This window comes from Drosophila takahashii, chromosome 2L, assembly GCF_030179915.1.
Source record: "Drosophila takahashii strain IR98-3 E-12201 chromosome 2L, DtakHiC1v2, whole genome shotgun sequence".
In the NCBI taxonomy this organism is placed as follows: domain Eukaryota; kingdom Metazoa; phylum Arthropoda; class Insecta; order Diptera; family Drosophilidae; genus Drosophila; species Drosophila takahashii.
In genome coordinates this window covers 16,287,738-16,310,815 of record NC_091678.1, presented here as the reverse complement: position 1 = coordinate 16,310,815, position 23,078 = coordinate 16,287,738, and the positions used below count along the sequence as shown (strand labels likewise).

General features: G+C 41.5%; 4 protein-coding genes across 4 annotated transcripts; all 4 read left to right on the top strand.

Annotated features, from left to right (window-relative positions):
- Positions 1-433: 433 nt before the first annotated feature.
- LOC108069435 (lysosomal alpha-mannosidase-like) lies at positions 434-3,667 on the top strand. Its single transcript, XM_017159529.2, has 5 exons — positions 434-532; positions 618-988; positions 1,049-1,519; positions 1,584-2,427; positions 2,486-3,667. Exons 1-5 carry the CDS (start codon positions 452-454, stop codon positions 3,665-3,667), a joined length of 2,949 nt encoding a protein of 982 aa, XP_017015018.2. The 5' UTR covers positions 434-451.
- An 893-nt stretch (positions 3,668-4,560) lies between these two features.
- LManIV (Lysosomal alpha-mannosidase IV) lies at positions 4,561-7,722 on the top strand. Its single transcript, XM_017159622.3, has 5 exons — positions 4,561-4,644; positions 4,695-5,065; positions 5,123-5,593; positions 5,648-6,473; positions 6,538-7,722. Exons 1-5 carry the CDS (start codon positions 4,561-4,563, stop codon positions 7,714-7,716), a joined length of 2,931 nt encoding a protein of 976 aa, XP_017015111.2. The 3' UTR covers positions 7,717-7,722.
- A 500-nt stretch (positions 7,723-8,222) lies between these two features.
- LManIII (Lysosomal alpha-mannosidase III) lies at positions 8,223-11,447 on the top strand. Its single transcript, XM_017159516.2, has 5 exons — positions 8,223-8,324; positions 8,383-8,753; positions 8,814-9,284; positions 9,339-10,209; positions 10,263-11,447. The coding sequence occupies exons 1-5, from the start codon at positions 8,241-8,243 to the stop codon at positions 11,445-11,447; spliced, it is 2,982 nt and encodes a 993-aa protein (XP_017015005.2). The 5' UTR covers positions 8,223-8,240.
- A 2,290-nt stretch (positions 11,448-13,737) lies between these two features.
- LOC108069453 (repetitive organellar protein-like) lies at positions 13,738-14,881 on the top strand. The gene is made up of 2 exons (XM_017159551.3): positions 13,738-13,850; positions 13,908-14,881. Exons 1-2 carry the CDS (start codon positions 13,785-13,787, stop codon positions 14,820-14,822), a joined length of 981 nt encoding a protein of 326 aa, XP_017015040.2. The 5' UTR covers positions 13,738-13,784; the 3' UTR covers positions 14,823-14,881.
- Positions 14,882-23,078: the final 8,197 nt, after the last annotated feature.

The window sequence follows — 23,078 nt, the reverse complement described above, 5'->3', positions numbered from 1 at the left end:
ATTGTCCTCTTGATAGAAAACGATCACTTCCAGTACAAATCCATAAACATTATACCCAACATTTAAAAACAATTCTAATATGCAATCGCCTATTCAAATCGTTAACTAATCTACAGATAAGCACTGCAACTCTATCAAAACAGAAGCAGCTCATTAAGATATTGGTTTTGATAATGACCAATAGTTCCAAAATGGTACCTTGTACATTTCCTATAGGTACATCATGGGTTTTAAAACGTAGTCGATATTCATAATTGTAGTTAAAAATACCTAATTGACTTTTAAGCATTTCTAATCCGCGATAGGCTCAAGGACCGATTACTTATCAACAATCTCAGAAACCCCCACAAGAGCTCCCTATATATAGCCTGTTTTGAATGTTAAAAGTTTAGTCGTCTTCATCGGCTTGAGAAAGTTGTTTCATCGAGTGGAAAGGACCAAAGATTTGACAATGAAATATACGGGACTCGTCCTTTGCTTAGCCTTATTGGCAGTCCAAGCAAAGTCAGCCCAAGCTGTTTGTGGCTACGAGGTAAGGAAAACGGCGGATTCTAGGAAATTTAGGAACTCCTCCTTCTCGATGAGACTAAAGTAACAAAATAAATATCGGTTTGCAGTCATGTCATGAAACCAAGTCAAACATGGTGAACATCCACTTGGTTCCCCATTCCCACGATGATGTCGGCTGGCTAAAGACGGTTGATCAGTACTTCTATGGTCACAAGAACAACATTCAGCACGCCGGAGTCCAGTACATTATCGACACCGTGATCTCTGAACTGATCAAGAACCCGGATCGTCGCTTCATCCAGGTGGAGACCTCCTTCTTCTCCAAGTGGTGGGACGAGCAGTCGGAGACCGTCAGGGCAATTGTGAAAAAGCTGGTCAACGAGGGTCGCCTTCAGTTTACAAACGGAGCCTGGAGCATGAACGATGAGGCTGCCGTGAACTACCAGAGTGTGATCGATCAGTTTACAGTTGGTTTGAAGTAAGTAAAGGCGGTTCTGTATCGCGGGTGCACTATTTTAACCACACCTTTTGGAAAAAGGTTCCTGGATGATACCTTCGGTGTATGCGGTCGTCCTCGTGTCGGCTGGCAAATCGATCCCTTCGGCCACTCCCGTGAACAGGCTTCACTGTACGCCCAGATGGGATACGATGGCGAGTTCTTTTCACGCATGGATCACAACGACAAGGGCAGACGGATGAATGATCTTGCTCTAGAAATGGTTTGGGATGCCAGTGAGTCACTGAGTGATGTCAAGCTCTTCACCGGACTACTGTACACCTTCTACTGGGATACCCCCGGATTTTGCTTCGATGTTCACTGCAGCGACGATCCAATTATTGACAGCGACAGTTACGACAACAATGTCAAGTCCAGGGTGGATGACTTCATTGCCTACGCCGCTCAAGTGGCCGAAAAGTTCCGCACGAACCACATCATGATTCCCATGGGTGGAGACTTCCAGTACGAAGATGCTGAGGTGAACTTTAAGAACATGGACAAACTGATCAAGTAAGGGGAGGTCCGGTTTCTCAAAAAGATAAATTTATCAAAACTGTTTAAATCTTTTTACTAGGTACATCAACGAGCGTCAATCCAGTGGTTCTAAGTACAACATATTCTACTCAACACCCGGTTGCTACTTGAACTCTGTGCACAAGAGTGTGCAGTCCTACCCAAACAAAACTCTTGATTTCTTCCCATATGGAAGTGATTCAAACAGCTTCTGGACTGGTTATTACACCTCTCGTCCCACACAAAAGCGATTTGAGCGCGATGGAAACCACATTCTTCAGGTTGCCAAACAGCTTAGTGCCTTCGCAGGGCTTTCGAGTACTCAGCAGAAGGAGGATCTTGAGTACCTCCGCCAGATCATGGGAGTAATGCAACATCACGATGCCATTACGGGCACTGAGAAACAGCATGTGTCCGATGACTACGATCGGCTTTTGTACGACGCCATCCTCGGTGGTACTAAAACTGCCGCCGATGGTCTGCGCAAGGTGACCAACCTGCCCAATGGAGAGTTCCACAGTTGTCTCCAATTGAACATCAGCGAGTGCGCCTTCACCAAGGACAGTGCGGATAACGTGGTGGTGACCCTGTACAACCCACTGGCCCACACCACCAACCAGTATGTGAGAGTCCCTGTGAAGAATGAGAACTACCAGGTTACCGATGAGAAGGGTCGCGTGGTGGCCTCGGAAGTGGTCCCACTTCCCTGGGAGGTCCTGGCCCTGGAGTTCCGTAACAACGACACTCAGCATGAGTTGGTCTTCAAGGCTTCCGTTAACAAGATCGCTAGCTACTACATCAAGAAGGTTGACAGCAAGGAGAGCACTGATACCGTTCTTACCACTCCTCAAAAGAAGACTGGATCTGAAACCTACGATGATGAAGAAACTGTTGTGCAGACATCGGTAAGTCACTATTACATTTTATAAGGAAACACTTTCAATTAACTTTGCCTATAATTAGCTTATTAAACTGGTGCTGGACAACAAAACAGGCTTATTGAAGAGGGTTGAAATGAACGGAGTCTCCGAGAACATCGATCAGAGCTATGGTAATTATAGGACCTATGACTCCGGTGCCTACGTCTTCCGTCAATACAACCAAGGAGACTTTGTAATCCAGGAAGATGGAGTCGAGTTTACTGTCTACGATGGAGCTTTAGTCAAGGAGGTCCACCAGCATTTCAACGACTACATCTCTCAGGTCATCCGTATTTATGAGAACAAAAATGTTGTGGAGTTCGAGTGGCTGGTTGGCCCCATTCCAATTGAAGAAGAGTTTGGTACGGAGGTAGTCATGACATTCACCAGTGAAATCGCTTCCAATGGCGTCTTTTACACTGATTCCAATGGTCGTGAGTTGATTAGACGAGAAAAGGATAAGCGAGAGGACTTCGACCCAGAATTGGCAGTGCAGCCTACTTCCGGAAACTACTATCCCATTACATCCCGCATTGCTTTGCAAGACAGTAACAAGCGCATCGCCGTCCTGAACGATCGTGCTCAGGGAGGATCTAGCATGAAGGATGGGCAAATAGAACTCATGTTGCATCGTCGTCTAGTCCGTGATGATGGATACGGAGTAGATGAGACCTTGAACGAGCAGAAATATGGCCAGCCCTTGATTGCTCGTGGTAAGGTCTTCCTAATCCTCAATGCTGCAGATGAGTCCACGTCCGCGGAGCGCGAGGCCGAGAAGGAGTTCCACCTGCCCCTTTGGAAGTTCTTCAGCCAGAACAGTGGAAGTAGCAGCTCCGCTGCCAAGGCGGTTCCCAGTTTTGACGACTTCCCCCAGTCGGTGCACCTTCTTACTCTGGAACCTTTCAACGATGATGAGGTTTTGCTGCGTGTGGAGAACTTTAAGGATCACATTGAAGGCAATGTGGTTAGCTTCAACATTCGCCCGATTTTCGATTACTTAAACGGGGTGGAAATTCGCGAAACCACCTTGGATGGAAGCCTGCCACTGAGCGACTTAAAGCGATTCAAGTTCCACTCTGAGGGGTCTGGAATTAGAGGATCAGAACCTGAGTATTACACCTCCGCCCACAAGCCCCTGTCAGCTGACGAGTCCCAGGACGCTTCGGAATTTGCCGTCACCTTGTACCCGATGCAAATCCGAACTTTCATTATTAAGATTAAATAAGTTTAATTTGATTTAACTGTTTGAGTTATTATAAATGCAATTTGATATAACAGAAATATATTTTGGAAAAAGTAAGCTCATTCGTATAAAACAAATGGGAGAAAGTTTCTGGGACTTTAAAAATAAATCTGTAGGTTTAGACACATTTAAAAACCAATCGGCAAACTATGGTTGACATAGTGTCTTCCACTGGGATGAGTAATTTATCGATGGGTGTTTATGTTGATCGCTACTGATTACCGTTAGTGCGGTGAAGGCAGAGAAAATACTTAGCCCATAAAATAGGACTAAGTAGTAGGATTTTACTAAGCTGACCCTATTAAATGTCTTCAGTTTATAGAAAACGTATAGCTTATCGATTTATGTTGTTACACTTAGCAGTGTGTCAATAAATAAACAACAGTCTAAAGAAAATCATCGGACTCTCTGCAAGAAAACTAATTTCAGAGGACCCTTGGTTTTGAATCGTCCGGCTTATTCAATGTTGTCATTTATTTTTATTTTCATCACAGCTCAACTTTTTTACTAACTGTTACCACTGTCCATTCGTTACGTTTATAAATTAACAAATCATTAATTTTACACAAAGTTCAAGTAATAAACTGCTGATGGTTCGCTTAAGGAATGATAAGATTGCAAGTGCATTACAGAGCCCTAAAGTGTTAGATAAATATAGGTAGCTAAAATAGCTTTATCATGATCACAATATGGTGGTACTTAAAAAACAGTAGTTACCAGGTTCGGAATATTTTATGAGCTTCGCTAATTGCTAATTAAGCAAACTTATCAAAGTGACCATCTTGTACTTTCTTATCACATCATACTTCAGAATTCGCGGCCTATAAAGCAGCAGTCTTGTGTGAAAAAAGGCCAGTACTTGGTAATGACATATGATGACATATCTCGGTCGAATTTTTCTCTTGGCCACCTTATTGGTGGTCCTCGCTCAACAATCCGAAGCAGTTTGTGGCTATGAGGTAAGCGGTAGCTTTTGATTTGGTCTTAGTTATTATAATGTCCTTTGCAGTCGTGTCCCGCAACGAAATCAAACATGGTTAACATCCACTTGGTTCCTCACTCCCACAATGATGTGGGTTGGCTAAAGACTGTTGATCAGTCGTACTATGGGTACTTGAATAAAATTCATCATGCTGGTGTGCAATACATTTTGGATAATGTTGTCACTCAGCTACTGCAGGATCCCAATCGTCGCTTTATTCAGGTGGAGACGGCCTTCTTTGCCAAGTGGTGGAGTGAGCAGTCGGAGACCACGAAGAAGGTGGTCACTAAGTTGGTCAATGAAGGACGTTTTGAGTTCACCGGCGGTGCTTGGAGCATGAACGATGAGGCCGATGTCAATTACCAGGGTGTGATTGATCAGTTTACAGTGGGATTAAAGTGAGTAATGTGAGAGGTTCTTCTTTCGTAGTATTTAGTAGTAACTCACTTTGTAAGGTTCCTCAACGAGACGTTCGGAGCCTGTGCTCGTCCCCGAGTTGGCTGGCAGATCGATACCTTTGGTCACTCCCGTGAGCAAGCAGCAATATTCGCCCACATGGGCTACGACGGCCAATTCTTTTCAAGGATGGATCATAACGACAAGGACACCCGCATGAGTGACTTGACCATGGAGATGATTTGGGATGCTAGTGAATCGATGAGTGGAGTCAATCTCTTTAGTGGAATGTTGTATAACTTCTACTCTGATACTCCGGGCTTCTGCTTTGATATACTTTGCACTGATGAGCCCATTATCGATGGCGATAGCGAAGAAAACAATGTCGAAGAGAGGGTAGATCACTTCATTGCCTATGCCAAAAATATGTCGGAGGTGTACATCACTAACCACGTAATGGTTCCCATGGGTGGGGATTTCCAGTACGAGGATGCCAAAGTCAACTACAAGAACATGGACAAGTTGATCAAGTAAGAGGGGGTAAAGAGTTAAAAATCCCTTAATACTATTTCGCTTTACTTTAGGTATATTAACGAACGCCAGGCATCTGGATCGAAGTACAACATATTTTACTCCACGCCGAGCTGCTATCTGAATTCCCTGCACCAGAGCCTGGAGTCCTGGCCAAACAAAACCCAGGACTTTTTCCCCTATGCCCATGAGAAGAATAGTTTTTGGACAGGATTCTTTACCTCTCGACCCACTCAGAAACGGTTTGAGCGGGATGGGAATCACATGCTGCAGGTGGCCAAGCAGCTATCCGTACTAGCGAATCTAACAAGTGAACAGCACAACAATGATTTGGACTATCTGCGGCAGACTATGGGAGTAATGCAGCATCACGATGCCATCACGGGCACTGAAAAGCAGGCTGTGTCCGATGACTACGATCGAATGATGTACGACGCCATCGTTGGGGCATCTAACAATGCACGCGATGCCCTGCGGATTCTCACCAACATGCCCAACGGAGAGTTTGAGAGTTGCCTGAGGTTGAACATCAGCGAGTGTGCTTTTACCAAGGACGGTGCTGACAACGTGGTCGTGACCTTGTACAACCCACTGGCTCATAGCTCCAGCCAGTATGTTCGCATACCGGTGAAGGAGGAGAACTACCAAGTGACAGATGCCAAGGGAAAAACGGTTCCTTCAGAAGTGGTTCCAGTGGCCTGGCAGGTTTTGGCCTTGGAGTACCGACCCAATGACACGCAGCACGAGTTAGTTTTCAAGGCCACAGCGAATAAAATCGCCAATTACTACATCAAAAAGGTTGAGGGCAATCCGACTTCTGCCATCAAGAAGCTTAGCCAGCGGGAAATTGATAGTTCCGAGACTGTAGTAGAAAATTCAGTAAGTCTATTCGATTGTCTGGTTAACAAAATGGCTTATTCCTTTTATTATTTTTCATTCACAGCTCGTCAAACTAGTAATTGACAACCAAACAGGGCGCCTGAAGTCGGTTGAGATGAACGGAGTGTCTGAGAAAATTGTCCAGAACTTCGGCGTCTACAAGACTCACACTTCCTGTGCATATACTTTCCGCCAAGATGGGGATATTAAAGTTTTTGAAGATGACTTCGAATTCACAGTTTACGAAGGAGCTTTGGTCAAGGAAGTCCACCAGCGGGTGAACGATTGGATCTCGCAGGTGATTCGCATTTACGAGGATGTCAACCGAGTGGAGTTTGAATGGTTGGTAGGACCAATTCCCGTCGATGATCAACTGGGCAGTGAGTTTGTCACAAACTTTAAGAGTGGCATTTCATCAAAGGGAGTTTTCTACACCGATTCCAATGGCCGTGAGTTGATGAAACGCGAGATGAATAAGCGTGAGGACTTTGTTTCCGATCTGAGTCGCCAACCAGTGAGCGGTAACTTCTATCCAGTCACCTCCAGGATTGCTTTGCAAGATGAGACCAAGCGATTGGTTTTGCTGAATGATCGTTCCCAGGGTGGAGCCAGTTTGGAGGACGGTGCCTTGGAGATGCTCATTCATCGTCGCCATCTTTTCAACGATGGTGGTGGCGTGGGAGAAGCTCTGAACGAGACGCATTTTGGAAAAGGGTTAATAGCCCGAGGAAAATTATACCTGGTTCTTGATTCTGTGGAAGATGGAGATACCGTTCTGGAGCGTAAGGCGGAAAAGGAGCTCTTCCTTCCTTTTTGGAAGTTCTTCAGCAGGGCAACGGAAATTGGAAAGGCCACCACCAAAACGGTACTCGACTTTGATGACCTTCCCCAGTCGATTCATCTCCTCACCTTGGAGTCCTTCACTGAGAAGGAAATTTTACTACGATTCGAAAACTTCTTGGACAAATCCGAGGGACAAGTGACTAGCTTCAACATACGTGATATATTTGACAGCCTGGGCGGTTTGGCGATTAGGGAAACCACCCTGGATGGAAACATGCCACTGAGCGATATGAAGCGATTCAAGTTCCATGCCCAAGAATCCGGAAATAGGCATTCAGCCGTTGAGTTCTCTACGGCTCAGCATAGATCACTTGAAGCTGACAAGTCCGATGAAGCTTCCCTGTTTGCTGTAACACTATATCCCATGCAAATTCGCACATTTATTATTAAAACACAATAAGAAAAAGCAATAAAAATGAATGAGTTACGACTAAAATACTACGTTGTCATTTCTTGGGTTCATTCTCATTATCCGCCACTTCTGCATGTGTGGCTTTCACTTTTTTTTGAGATTAGAGCTCACTATATTCGTGAAAATCTCAAGTGGTTCCAAATCGTAAATGAGTCCTTATCTTTGAGTGGGCAATCGTCAATTAAAATCCATTTAAGCATTAGAGAATGAATGATAAGAACTGCAATTCAGTGCCGAATGCCTGATAAGACTATGAGTACAGTGTGATTATGTTAGCAACATTGAAGCAATGCATGTGGCCCAAATAAAACGCAAGGTACTTACCCTTTGAGACTCGTTGCTAATGCTTAAGTTTAAGTTAATTGGCTCTCTCGGCTAGTTCAAATTCAAAACATTCTGAAGTGGTGATTACTTATCAGCTAACCCCCCATTGAGATGTTTATAAAAGTGGGAAAGTTTTCTTATAAAGTCAGTTCTTGGTCTGGAGTCGGCTGTATTGCGAATTCTTGAAAATGGCCAACTTTAAGGCCTTGGCCATCTTGTTGGCCCTACTTGCCTTCTATATCATCCAATCTGAAGCTGTCTGCGGTTATGAGGTGGGTAGAAAACTTGCATCTTTAGGAAAGAAAATGTAATAATTTGTGCCTATTTCAGTCATGTCCTGAAACAAAGTCAAATATGATCAATATTCACTTGGTGCCCCACTCCCATGACGATTTGGGTTGGCTAAAAACGGTCGATCAGTACTATTACGGCAATAAGCACAACATTCAGCATGCCGGAGTGCAATATATATTCGATACCGTTGTTGCGGAACTGAGCAAGGACTCCCGTCGCCGATTTATTCAGGTGGAGACCGGTTTCTTCGCCAAGTGGTGGGAGGACCAGTCGGAAACTAAGAAGCAACTGGTCAAGAAGTTGGTGAACGAGGGGCGTCTGGAGTTCACTGGCGGCGCCTGGAGCATGAACGATGAAGCTGCCGTTAATTACCAGAGTGTCATCGATCAGTTCGCCATTGGTTTGAAGTGAGAACGGAGCTCTATCATCTCATTGCCATTTTATAATGATTTAACCACACCTTTAAGGTTCCTGAATGACAACTTTGGGGTTTGCGGTCGTCCACGTGTCGGCTGGCAGATCGATGCCTTTGGACACTCCAGGGAGCAGGCCTCTATGTTTGCCCAAATGGGTTTCGACGGCCAGTTCTTTGCACGCATGGATCAGAATGACAAGAACAAGCGAGTGGATAACCTGGGCCTCGAAATGATTTGGGATGCCAGCGAGACCCTGAAGGAACTAGACTTCTTCACCGGCATGCTCTACAATCACTACTCGGCACCTCCTGGCTTCTGTTTTGACTCCCTCTGCCAAGATGATCCCATAATCGATGGAAAGAGTTACGACAACAATGTCAAGTCCCGGGTGGATGATTTCATCAACTATGCCTCTAATCTGGCCGGTTATTATCGCTCCGATCACATAATGGTGCCCATGGGCGATGATTTCCAGTACGAAAATGCCTACATGAACTACAAGAACATGGACAAACTGATCAAGTAAGTAAATAATGATTATTTGGTATGATCGTATTTCTAAATATTTATTTTAAGGTATGTCAACGAACGCCAGGCCAGTGGCTCCAAGTACAATGTCGTCTATTCCACTGCAGGATGTTATCTGAATTCCCTGCACAAGAGTCTCCAAAGCTGGCCCAACAAGACCCAGGACTTCCTGCCCCACTCTCACGAGGCAAAGAGCTTCTGGACCGGCTTCTTCACCTCACGTCCCACCGTGAAGCGATTTGAGCGCGATGGCAACCACATGTTGCAGGTGGCCAAGCAATTGAGTGTGCTTGCCGATCTTTCAAGCGACAAGCAAACCAAGGACTTGGACTACCTACGTCAGATCATGGGAGTCATGCAACATCACGATGCCATCACGGGCACTGAGAAGCAGGAGGTGTCCAATGACTACGATCGCCTTTTGTACGATGCCATTTTGGGAGGCGCCAACACCGCCCGCGATGCCCTTCGCCTGCTCACCAACCAGCCAGAGGCAGAGTTTGCAAGTTGCCTAAAGCTGAATATAAGCGAGTGTGCCCTTACCAAAGAAAGTGCTGATAATATAATGGTGACTTTGTACAATCCACTGGCCCACACTTCTACGCAGTATGTTCGAGTGCCGGTGAAGGAGGAGAACTACCAGGTTACCGATGAGAAGGGTCGCGTGGTGGCTTCCGAATTGGTCCCAGTTCCCTGGCAAGTCCTCGCCCTGGAGTTCCGTAATAACGACACTCAGCATGAGTTGGTCTTCAAGGCTTCCGTTAACAAAATTGCCAGCTACTACATCAATAAGGTAGATAAGGAAGACCAGGCCACTCAAGCCAAAGAAGGAGAAGTGCCTATGCGATTCAAAAAGGTGCACACCTTAAAAACTGATACTGTGACCCACGATGACGGCGAAACGATTGTCCAAAATTCTGTAAGTCCTATAGCTTTAAGTTAAGGTAACCCATTCTTAAACATATTTTCCAGCTTATAAAACTGGTGATTGACAACAAGACAGGCCGGCTAAAGACAGTGGAAATGAACGGAGTTTCCGAAAACATTGAACAGACCTTTGGAATGTACAAGACCGCTCGGTCGTGTCATTACATTTTCCGTCAGGATGCGGACTTGGAAATTCTAGAAGATCCCTTCGAGTTCACCGTGTACGAAGGTGAATCCGTGAAGGAAGTTCATCAGCAGGTGAACGAGTGGATCTCTCAGGTAATTCGCATCTACGAGGGTGTCAACCGAGTGGAGTTGGAATGGCTTGTGGGTCCTGTTCCGATTGACGATGAGCTGGGCAAGGAGATAGTCACCGTGTTCCAGAGTGGAATCTCTTCCGACGGAGTCTTCTACACCGATTCGAATGGTCGTGAAATGATCAGGAGAGAGAAGGACAAGAGGGAGGACTTCAGTCCCGATTTGAGTGAGCAGCCCGTTAGTGGTAACTACTACCCAGTCACCTCGAGGATGGCTCTGCAGGATGATAGCAGGCGAATGGTCCTGCTCAACGATCGATCTCAGGGAGGAGCCAGCTTGGAAAGTGGTCGTTTGGAGATGATGCTGCATCGTCGGCACATTTTCGCCGATGGCTCAGGGGCTGCCGAAGCCATCAATGAACAACAGTTTGGCAAGGGATTAATCGCCCGCGGAAAACTGTATCTCTATCTCAACGCTATTGAAGATGGAGCCACTGCAGCCGAGCGAGTGGCAGAAAAAGAGATTCACCTGCCCTTCTGGAAGTTCTTCAGCAAAACCAGTAATATTCTACGGGAAGTTTCCACATCGTTGCCCGACTTTAATGACTTCCCCCAGTCGGTTCATCTACTCACCCTGGAGCCCTACTCCCAGAATGAAGTTTTGCTGCGATTGGAGAACTTTTTAGATCAAACCGAGGGCAACGTGGTTAGCTTCAGCCTTCGCCAGATCTTTGATGATCTTGGTGGGCTGGAGATTCGGGAAACCACCTTGGATGGCAATCTCCCACTTAGCGATATGAAGCGCCTGAAGTTCCATCACGATGGTTCTGGTCCTAATCCCTCAGTCCCGGAGTATTTTACCAGTCTGCACGAGCCGTTGGCAGTTGAAAAATCAGAGGATGCCTCGGCATTCAGTGTAACGTTAAAACCTATGCAAATTCGCACCTTCATCATTAAAAAGGAGCAAGTCTAAGTTCTAGAAAATATATGCATATCAAGCTTTAACCGCAAGGCAAATCATCTTTAGTTTTAATTTTGTTTTTAGCACTAGGTATGATATTTAATTAACCGACATTTAGATTCGGGCATGAATAATCCTTATATTTATTTCTAAAGCCAATGTGTTGTGGTAAAGCTACCCAGATAGACGAACCGCAATGATAATTACGGGTCGGAAATGTCGATTCGAGATTATCAGTATCAGCCGCTCCGCAGGCTTCTCATATTTACCGCTTACAATGCAGATACATTTACTGCATTGGCTTCCAAAACCCACCCAGCCCCCGTGAGCCTCACACCCACAGAAAACACCTCAAATCCCAGCCTGAGTCGGCATAAGTCCTTTGGTTATTTGGTGAACCCGTGGCTTCCGCTCTCCCCTCGTTTGCATTTTTGCTGTGAGCTTTCGGCGTTGTGCAATGCCTGGTCCACAAATATATATATATATATATATATATATATACACCGTATATAAGTGGAAATGATATCTATATGCGATAGCTCGTTGTTGTTGGTCTAATGCTGCTAATGCCTGGCACTCGAAAAAAGATTTGCGCCCAATACCCCTTAGTTGAGGCCCAGCCCACTAAATACTTTTGTGCCAACACCACACTCGCATTGCAGGAGGACTCTGGTCCTGGTCCTGGGCTTTTATTATTAAGTTCGCCACGGGAGACTTTAATCTTCCGTCTCCTGGTTGGGACAGCCGGCTCACACACAGCTACACCCTCGGCTCTACTCCATTTCACTTCGCTGCGATGCAAAACAATGAACTCCTGAATTCATGCCATATGTGTGTGCCGAGTCCTGGGTCCTGGGAGATGGGAAAAAATTATTTAATATTGCCCGTCTTAGGCGATGAGGCAAGGCAAGCTGAGGCGTTGTTTGGTACTAATCCTTGGCGAGCATTAGACACGGAATTTAATTTAGTTCCAGCTGCAGCCAGAAAAAGCACAGAGAGCCAAAATATCAACGAAATTGAAAAAGAAATCTTAAGATATATTGGTATACAAATTGTAGAGTTATCAAGTGTATTCGAAAATGCTGATTGAAACAAGCTTAGTCCCATTTGGGGTTTCTATATTAACTGGCCAATTAAAATTTTATTTATTTAATCAATAATAACATACAATTATTTCTGGCATAAATTTAAATTTGTACTCTAAAATGTCTTTTTTGGCTTTATTAAAGTTAAACTTTAAACTTTAATTAATCATAGAAAATATAAGTATTAAATAGTTTTGTATTTTTGTATTATATTTTTATCGTTTATAACTTAACAAACATGGACCTGATTTTTGTTCACTGTACAGGACTTGCCACAGTGTGGCCTGGCATATGTGTACCAAGTACCCCATGCTGGCTGTCAAACTCTACTTTGCCGACTTCCGGTCGAGTTGGCGTTTTTAATTCAAATGAAACCCATACAAGAGGCCACCCACCACCCACTCGCCTCCTGTTTACTCGCTGAGCTGGACAGATAATCCAACTTTGATTAAGTAATTTCAGCGTTGGGGAGCGTAATAAGTTGGGTGTTTAAATCCAAGTCTGAGTCGTTTATTCCCATGTGTGAGCGTGGTGAAGCCAACAAAACAAAAACGAAAGTCACAATAAAAGCAACAAAAATGATTAGCACAATGCTTAATAATACAGCATATTTCTGTGGTTTAGGGATATGTGTTTTAGGACTTTTGTTAAAGGGAGTAATTTCTTTGACATCTGCATTATAACGAAAAAACTGTTCACCTAATTGATGTGGCTATAAATGTTTGTGTAGAATAATTGAATTTATATTACAAATTTTGGTTTGAACTATTTCACGTGAACGATATATTAACAACATTTCAGACTTTTAACAGCTCGTTTTTGCACACAGTTTTATTTTTAATATTTCAGAATTTCAAACATAATTTAAAAAATACTAAAATCACTAGACGGGTTGATCTAGCCGTGTATATTTTTTCTATTTATTTATTTATTTTAAATTGGCCTAAAAGTCAATCACTTGAGTAAAATAAAAACTCAACTTTTTAGTCTACATTCCATTATGATGATTATACTAGGTCATATTAGGACAAAGGGAGAGATCGGAAATAAAAACAATTGGCAGCCAATTCTAATGAATATTCTAACATTCAGCTGATAAGACTATTTCGTATGAAAAAAGGCCTTATCTCCCAGCTATGACGGAGGAAAAAATCCCAGAGATTGAATGTGTTATTGCCTGCCCGCCTATAAAAAGGTGCCGTTAGTGCAATAGATTTGCAGTCTACATTCTCAAGTGTCGTGTAACAGTTAAGCTTTTGACAAAATGCATTACCTTATAGTACTCATCTTGTTTGGCGTGTACTGGAACAATGTCTATGCAAGAGGACTGGTGAGCTTAATCCGAAAATCTTTTTGGATTGATTTATTCCACTTAAATCCTTGACAGGACCAATCCGAATCCTACGACACCGAGCAAAGGTTGGACACCTTGGAAGATCGTGTACTCCGCTTAGAAACAGAGATGGGAGTTCATCAAGATGAAGAAACTTTAAACCGAATCGATCTCGAGCCAAGTTTCTATTCAATTGACACTTCGAATACAAAAGTGGGACGTCCGGTAGAAACGAACCATTTTAATGAACAACTCGAAAAATTGGAACAAACATTTAAGGAGGAGTTCGGAGATCAGCTTGCGGAACTATCTTCCAAGTATGAGATCCTTTGGGAAAAATTCTCTAAAATTGAGAAGCAAGTTGAGGAACAGCAAAGTGAAGGCAAGAATTCAGAATTTTTGAAAGGGTTAGAGCAATCTGAAAATCCGACTACTACTGATAGTGAGGAATCGGAAACAAAGTCGGATGAGACCATTTATGACAATGATCTGGAGTTAATGAAAAACCTAAAAAATCTAGAGAATGAATCCGGAACAAAGATGGCTAAGAATTTTAAACAAATTGGGGAAAAGTATTACCACATTGAAAACAATGTTAAGCTAACTTGGGTGGAGGCACGTGATAAATGTAGCGAATGGGGAGCTCATCTGGTTAGTCTTAAAAATGAGGAGGAATGGGGCGTTATCACAGAACACTTAAGTCCGGAAAAAAACTATTGGGTAGATGTCAATGACTTGGTCAAAGAGGGGGAATATATATCTGACACTAACTCGGAAAAAGCAGCCTTCCTGAAATGGGATTATCGAGAACCAAATAATCTCCTTACAACAGTTATGCGGGAAGATTGCGTGGAATTGCGGTCAGACTATTATCACTATATGAACGACATAAACTGTTGGCAAGAAAACAATTTCATATGTGAAAGACCCAAACTTTCCATTTTTGATGGGTATTTTGAAATTGCTTAATTTGCTATAATTGTCTAATATAAAATGTAAATAAAAAATCGATGTATAAAGGTATAAAATTATAATATATGCATGTATTACTTATTTATGGGAGATACATTTTTATACGAATTTTTTAAATTTTTTTAAAGTGAAAATTGGCCTTAAATTGTGAATCAAAGTTGTTTTTAGATTTCTCGTTGTTCAACATTGCGTTGTATTCTATTATAATCAAAACATATCCTTATCCCCTCCCCTTTCCAAACAGCACTCCCCCTCATTAGTTTTCTTATCTGTTCCTCTCTCGGCCGTCGTTCTCTTAGCATCCGCTCTCTGGGTTTCGCTCTCTCGGCTGGCTCTCACAAAATGCAACGCAATAGCTTTAAAAATGTATAATATATTCGTAAAAAATACTTTAAAAAATTTTAAAAACTTGAAAAATTAAACAAAAGCATTTGGGCCATATATTAACTAATGATAAAAAAAATCATCTTGATCGGAGCAGCGCCCAAATTATGGGGGATATCGAAATTTTTTTTAGATTTCCAATTAGGCATAGCTCTTATGAATTTGGGCTGTTGTCGTATACCCTTAAAAAAAGGGGCCTTTAACCATATTACAATATGGTCAAAGGGGGCCTTAGACCATATTACAATATGGTCAAAGGGGCCTTAGAACATATTACAATAAGGTCAAAGGGCGCCTTAGAACATATTACAATATAGTCAAAGAGCGCCTTAGACCATATAACAAATTACAATATGGTCCAAAGGCGCCCTTTGACCATATTGCAATATGTTGCAATATGCAATTGTTTAGCTATGCGCTTTTCAGAAACCAACTTTAAGCTTAAACACAGCTCAAAGGGAACTCGAATCAGTACCCATTCGAATTGGTCTAAACGAGTCGGATGAAAATAAAAAACAAAGGACAAATGGTAAACTAAGCGGCTAAACAAATATCGTCATCGAGCATAAATCCTCTCGCCAAAGCGCTCACTCGACAACTCAATAATACGAGTACAACAGCGGCGAAAAAAAACAATCCAAAGTGTGCTTTTTGGCACTTCAAATACAGGGAACTGCAGTCGGCTTATAGACAATCGACTGGTCGTCCCCCCGGAAAATCCATTGGACCTAAGGCCCCAGCGGTAAATTGTGGGCAAGTTAATGGTTGTGTGTCCCTATGTGTGTCATTTTAATCAACGGAAGCATGCATCGGATTATCCGACAGCTAAACAACACCCCGGTGCCAATGAATGGAGAAGCGTTTCGTTTTGACAATTGTCACTACGATGCTAAACTGGGCCCGCTCCATATTCTACCCTCCCTCTTTGCGACAATTAAATGCGCAGTGAAGCTCAAGCCTACTTAGGGTCTATAAAACAGAGCACACATGGTGAATATAAGAGTACGTTCACTGGGAGAAAATTAGTATGTTTACTATTTTCCCCTTCCTAAGCGTTAAATGTAAAATCTTTAAGTATTCTCTTCACATCTTGCTAAACAGAAATATTCACTTCGAAAGGTACAATTTTTTAAAGCAAGACCAAAAATCAGATTTTGATTTATGATACAATATTTTCGATACAATTTGGTTTTATTTTAAAATTTCTACGGCGTTTACTTCATTTTATTAATACTTTCTTGCCATACAAATTAGAATTTATATAAATGATGTATTTTATATTTTTTTAAGCCTATACGAGACTTTAATACTTTAAAATTTTGTCATAAATTTTAGAAAATATTTTTTTTAAGTGTAAGAGATGTGTTTTCCAAGCGCTTGCGAATTTATTGAACCGCAACAAATGTCATTGATGTCATCATCAACAGCATCATCTGCCACTGCAGCTCGCGATGATCATCAAAGGCATTATGAAAATGCGACATCGACAACCGTATCCGAATATTTTTATTAGCAACAAGTTTTTAATATCGCAGCGGGACCTCACATCCATGGAGGCAGAGGTAGCAGTAGAGAGTTCGGTAGAATGCTTCAAACTTTTAACAATAGCGCCCTAGTCTATCTATATCTCAACTCGCGGCCTTCCCCCGCGCTGCCTTCCACGACGAGCATCCCTTAGTGAGCCCAGATTTTGTAAGAATTTAATATGCGCCACGTATTTTGATGTCGAGGATGTGTTTCGGTTTATTCGTACTCGTCCTTCCTTTTTTGCGCAGTTCCTTGAATCATTCACACGTTGAGTAGAAGAGAATATTCCCAGATAGATGGGGTAAAAAAAAAAGTTTATGCATTTTAAAGAAGACAAAACTAATTATGATTGATGCTTATATAAACAAAAATATTATTTATAATAGAATATATTTAAATTGGAAAAAATTAATTTAATTATTATTATATTTAAAAAATATATAATAAAATAGTATAAAATATTAAAGTATAGAAAAACACTCTAACATCTATATTGCTGATAATGCACATGACAAATAACTGCAGTCCCGCCTAATCTTTCGAAAATGTCGACGCTTTCTTCATTACATCATAACGATTATGAAATAAATACTTCCGCTCCTTTGAGAAGTCTCCCGAGTTCGAGGAGTGCGGGGTGAGAAATTCCGCTCCTCATCTCGCTCGTTCTGTGATTTTCCATAGAGGAGAAATAAATCAACTGCATGTCCTGTTCCTGGCGATTGTCGGGAGTCCTCGTTCCTTCTCCCTCTTCATGAGAATCGTGTATTTATTGTTGCGTTTTTAAGTTTGGAATTTTTAATTTATTGCGCATCCTTCATTGTTGAAAGTTATAATTCTTGCATCTTCGGAGACGGGGTGGGGCCTGCTTAAGGAATAAAATATATTTGCCAGCGAGTCTCGAAAATTATGATGTATGAGCAATAAATAATCCGAAATAAATAAATTATCGCCAGAGGTTTTTCGGGCAGGGGCAGGACGGCCCGAGTGGCGCAACTAATGCTGGATTTCGTTCCGTTCAGGATGGAATTTTTTTTTTCCACTCGGATTTCTATGATTTGTTGGTGGACCCGTCTGTCTGTGTGGAAGAGTGTTTTCCTGGCGGTTTTACACATTTACAAGGGTGCTAATGCTAGTTTTGTGCACTTTTTCTCCGGTTTTGTGTGTGAGTTCCTATTCCTGCTCCTTGGCAATCCTTTGGCTGGTTGGCCATAAATCAAGCCTTGATTTGGCGCCTCGCATGTGTCCGGGCATGTCCTTTGTCTATTTGCCTAGCACACGGCATCCCTTTGTTTAAATGCGCCAAATATACTCGTCCTTGTCGACGTTGACCCTCCTGCCAACTACCATTTTCGTTGCCTTTTTTTCCTCGCTCCTTTTTGTTTTAGCCCAGGGTTAACCCTTTTAACCCTTGGCAAGCGACTCCTCTTTGGTTAACCACGGACAGTGCTGGATGACATTTTCCTAGAACATATTGCCACGACACTGAGGTCAACCTTTTTCATGTTCATTGGCTTTGCCACTCGCAGAATGCGAATTCGCCTTGGCTCGACAGTTTTTGGTTATGGAAATTGTTATGTTCTTTTTCCTCTAATTAAGACTCATTTGCCAAGTAACGGCAGTAACTTTTATGACTGGATTTGTATGGATTTTTAATCATGTATGGGCGAATGGTAATCAACGTTAAAGAAAGTGATTTCGTTTTTTTAATATTCTACTTATTCACATCAAAAATAGCTGAAGTAGTTTATCTATGATCGTCAATTTTTGAATTATATTTTATACTTTTTTACATAATTAAATTTTAAAGTTCCCCATATAAATAATTATTAGATAGTTCATGCAAATACAATAATTAGTTTTGTAGAATAAAAGCATTTTTGTGGTGTCTACATTACAAAGTAAATATTTTTAGCCGTAAATTTCTATAATTATTCCTAAGGACAATTTAGTTTAAAGTAAAGATCAAAACAAAATCAGTTTGTAAAGTTTAAATATCCTCACAAATTCTTGGTTAGATCTTCTTTAATCTCTTTGAATTGATTGCACTAGACTAGGGAAATATTTCTTAGTTTTGTAAATTACTCTAACAATAAATATATCTCAAGAAGTTTGGCAATAAGCCACGGTACATCTGCCCCATTGGCTTGACCTCGTACCGCTCATTGCAAAGGGGCAGCGGCGGGGTCAGAGGCGCTGCCAGGGGCATGGACGCGGCCATATAGAGGCCCCGAGGGTAGGGGCAGCATTTTGCCGTAACTGTCTTTGTCGCAATGTCGTAAATAAAGTCGGGGCAGGCATCCTCGCCGAACATTGGAATTTATGCGCGTTGATTTATTTGCTGTTAGCGATTTATTGCTGCCGCAGCCGCATCCCATCGTCCGGAGGAAAGAATGGCGAGGAGGTGAGCGGGGAGAATAGGGAATTGGTGACGTGACTGCGGACGTCGCCAGGAGCAGGACACACGTATTGGGCATGTCCTGGTTTCGGCTCGGATCCTGTGCGCCGCTCGTTATTAAGTTTTTAATTTATGGCCATGTGAATGCAATGGGATGCAGATCCCAACAAGGATCTTCCCGGCTCCCGTTGCTTCGCTTATTTTATTCCCGTCGTATTTCGCAAAAATTATATATTTTAATTGAGCGTGCCGCCCAAAAACCACCGACCATCCGCCGCCCCATCAGTCTCCCAGCACCGCATACCCCTCTAATCCCCAGCGGCTGTCAAATAAACGCCCTGACAGTTTGCCGCTGACAGGCACATCAACGACAACAAAAATATTGAAATTATTATGACTTTGTCTCCGCCAGATTCTGGTTAAATAGGAATTAAGAGGAAAGCTCGACAACTTTCTACCCATTAAAAAAATTTTTAAATCACCTATAGGTTGGCATTTACTATTAACTGTAAGTTCAAAATATTCCAAATATTTGATATTTTCAACGATATTTTTAAATATATTTGTATTATACAATATGACAATACCATACACTTTTGGGGTTTTCCTATTTACGTTTTTTTCGTCCGTATGTTAAATTTTAACTAATTAGAAAAACATTCAAAAGTATTTCCGACCGTTCAAGAGGGGATAGAGTAGAGTTAAAATTCCTTAAAATATATCATAGAAAAAAAGAAAAAACCTGTTCATCGGTGGACAATACGAATATAGCCTGCTCACCATGGACTCACCCTGTATAAATATATTAAATTCTGGGTGCTATTCGGAGGAGGACGGGGTGTCAGGAAAAGCGACCGGGGGCGATGGCGGCATCCGTCGGCGTCCAAATGCGGCGACCGCAGACACACGCAAAAATTCTAATTTCTCCACTCAGTAAAGAACCCAAAAACTGCAGGGGGAAAAAAGGAAAACAACAACCGAAATGGGGAAAAATGGAGGCGGAAAATACCAGAAATATTTTTCTAAGCATGCGTCGGCGACCCGTCACCATCGTCATCGTCGTCATCATCCTTGGTTAGCCCAGGGCTTCAAAATGAAATTAAATTTGATGGCCCTGGTGCTTGGGTTTGTTTAGTTCCGTATACCTTTTCCGCCCCTTTCCAGTCGTATTCAGAGCCCGGTGGTCCGGACTAAGGACTACGGACTCCGGAGCACCACGGGCAACTCTGGAATCGCATTAAGCAAACATTTAAATTTAATTTCGCATGTAATGAGGCATTTGTTTGTTTATTTTATTTCACTTGGCTTTTTTTCGGCCGCACTTTCAGTTTGCACCCCTGATGTCTGAGATTTTGATTCGAGCTAGGTATTTCGGGTTTTACCGATGGTCTAATATTTTCTTGAAGATTTACTAAACACCCCAAAATTATATCTATTCTGTGAAAACAATATAAGTATACTTCCCAAGAATATCTTAGAGTGATAAGTTTTCTCAATTGTATTCAAGATAACATGTTCATTGCTTTTACACAAGGTCCTTCAAATAAAACTTGCCTGCAACTTCCTTGTGTCTAACAAAAGAAGACTTGAGGTAACTCGAAATAAACGATTTTTCTTTTTTTTTGGCGGTGAGGGTTTAATTACAGTTGGGGAAGCATCAAAATCCATTAGACCATGGCTCATTAAATCAAAAATAGTCTGCTCCATTTTGGCTAATGGACAACACCCTAACAAGCACACGCACACGAAGAAAACACATCGCGGAAGTTTAACGTCAAATAAATCGCAAATTTTCCTTTGTTTTGTATGTTTTTTTCCCTTTCACTGGGTATACAAGAGGAGAGATTCCCTTTGGTGCTTTCTATACTCAAATTTTTCTTCTTATTTTTTTTTTTGTGCTTTTATGTATTAGTGTATTTTACAAAAACTACAACAATTTCTTCAAATAGAACCCATTGAATCTCTTAATTTCATTACAGTAATTATTATAAAATAAAGTTTCTTAATAATTCGTGAATGCTAATTATAAATACCAAAAATCCGAAAAAGAGCATTTGGAATGATTGACGCTCATTGTCTATTATCCCTTCGGATATTTTTGCATCCTGGTTGGTTGGTTGCTTCCTTGCCAGGCACTTAAGCCAGACGGCAGAAGCCAACCAGAAGGGCGGTATGAGCTGAAATTTTCAAATTGGAAATAGCACACAATTCCCCTAATTGGCGCGAGGATAGCAGTAACAACGGCATGCGAAAAAAAGGGAGAAAAAATCTGCAACAACACGAATGGCTTATTAGAATCGCGAAAAAATGTTGATAATAATGATGCCTGCGATGATGATGAGCACATGCCGCGTTTAATTATTATGTCTCTAATGCATCACTCGCCCACCTCACTGTTCTCGCACCTACATGCAATTTCACACATGTGAGGAAAATCACAAAACAGGCGTCGCATTTTCATAATGGCAGTATAAAACATGCTTGCACATACAGACGGTGGTATATGTGATGGGGACAGGCGAAGCAAACAATATTTTTAATACGGAAACAAAATGGGGAAAGAAATATGCTGCCAGCTTATCAAAATGTGTTGCAAAATTAGCTGAGTGGGTGCGATGTTTAAAGAGCTGGAAATGCTCAGGTAATCAGGAGGTGGGAACACGTTTGGCTAATTTTCAGATTGCCCTGGTCCTCTAAGCAGAAAAGTTATACTGAAATATAGTATTGAATTTTTTTTAACTTTGCCCACTAAGTTGAAAATATGATCTGTTCTACGCACAAAAATAGATTTATAACTTATAAATTATAAGATAAATTCGAATTTCCCCTGAAATTGAATAATTTATATATAAATATATAATTAAAATCATTCTCACGTTCTTGGAATTTAAATTAATTTCTAGAAGCATTATATACAAACCAGATGGATTAGGCATTGATTACACAAATACAATGCTTATATATCAGTGAAAAAATGTTCAGTGTCTACTTTTAATTGCTACGTAAAGGCCTAAAATTTGTTTACACAAATTGGAGGATGGATTAAAGAAAAAGATTGCTGAGCAGCTGGGTAAACTAACTTTAAAATTCGACGCAATAATTGAAAAGTTAACACCTATATAAAAGGAAACTTCTAGCAGCAATAGATCCGAAAAATTTCTGAAGATTGGTGAAGAGTATTACTACATTGAAAATGAAGTCCAGGAGAACTGGTCTAATGCCACAGCTACTTGTTCTAAAATGAGAGGACATCTTGTGACTCTTCAAAATGAAGCGGAGTGGAAGGCACTTGCCGAGCATCTGAGCAGCGACAAAAACTATTGGGTAGACATAAACGACAAAGAAGATGAAGGAGTTTTTGTATCTGACTTAACCAAAAAAGAAGCAAGCTTCCTAAAGTGGTGTGAGGGCGAACCTAATAATGGGCCTGATACATATTATAATGAAGATTGTGTAGAATTGCGAGGAGATTCTGATTTTTACATGAACGACGCTCGTTGCATAAATCAGGCCAATTTTATTTGCAAATCATATTAATATTAATAAATAATATAAAACTAAATTGATTCAATAAACAGACGCTTTTAAATTACCTAACCAATTATTTTTGAACACATTTTAATTGATTTTTTGTATTTTGAGTTTAACATTACAATTAATAAATACGTTTTGTAAATTTTTTTATACCAATTTTATGTGTGATGCCCTGATTCTCCTTTACAAAATGGTGGCCGCATTCAGCAGAACAACATGATACCTGATCACTGAGGGATTTCTTACGATAGTTGTGCTGAACGCACGTGATTACTAATCATGATGCAAGAATTTTGCATCAGTGATCAGGTATCAGGTAGCGTAAAAATAGTACGCTGCCTTTTCTTGATACACGATACATGGCTTCTGGCATGTATAGATAGTCGAAATATCGAAACTTATTAACATAAAAA

Coding starts and splice junctions, on each gene's coding strand:
- LOC108069435 (XM_017159529.2), top strand. CDS start 452: ATGAAATATACGGGACTCGTCCTTTGCTTAGCCTTATTGGCAGTCCAA. Junction 1,520..1,583: donor AACATGGACAAACTGATCAA/GTAAGGGGAGGT, acceptor TCTTTTTACTAG/GTACATCAACGAGCGTCAAT. Junction 2,428..2,485: donor AAACTGTTGTGCAGACATCG/GTAAGTCACTAT, acceptor GCCTATAATTAG/CTTATTAAACTGGTGCTGGA.
- LManIV (XM_017159622.3), top strand. CDS start 4,561: ATGACATATCTCGGTCGAATTTTTCTCTTGGCCACCTTATTGGTGGTC. Junction 5,066..5,122: donor CAGTTTACAGTGGGATTAAA/GTGAGTAATGTG, acceptor TCACTTTGTAAG/GTTCCTCAACGAGACGTTCG. Junction 5,594..5,647: donor AACATGGACAAGTTGATCAA/GTAAGAGGGGGT, acceptor GCTTTACTTTAG/GTATATTAACGAACGCCAGG.
- LManIII (XM_017159516.2), top strand. CDS start 8,241: ATGGCCAACTTTAAGGCCTTGGCCATCTTGTTGGCCCTACTTGCCTTC. Junction 8,754..8,813: donor CAGTTCGCCATTGGTTTGAA/GTGAGAACGGAG, acceptor CACACCTTTAAG/GTTCCTGAATGACAACTTTG. Junction 10,210..10,262: donor AAACGATTGTCCAAAATTCT/GTAAGTCCTATA, acceptor CATATTTTCCAG/CTTATAAAACTGGTGATTGA.
- LOC108069453 (XM_017159551.3), top strand. CDS start 13,785: ATGCATTACCTTATAGTACTCATCTTGTTTGGCGTGTACTGGAACAAT. Junction 13,851..13,907: donor ATGTCTATGCAAGAGGACTG/GTGAGCTTAATC, acceptor AATCCTTGACAG/GACCAATCCGAATCCTACGA.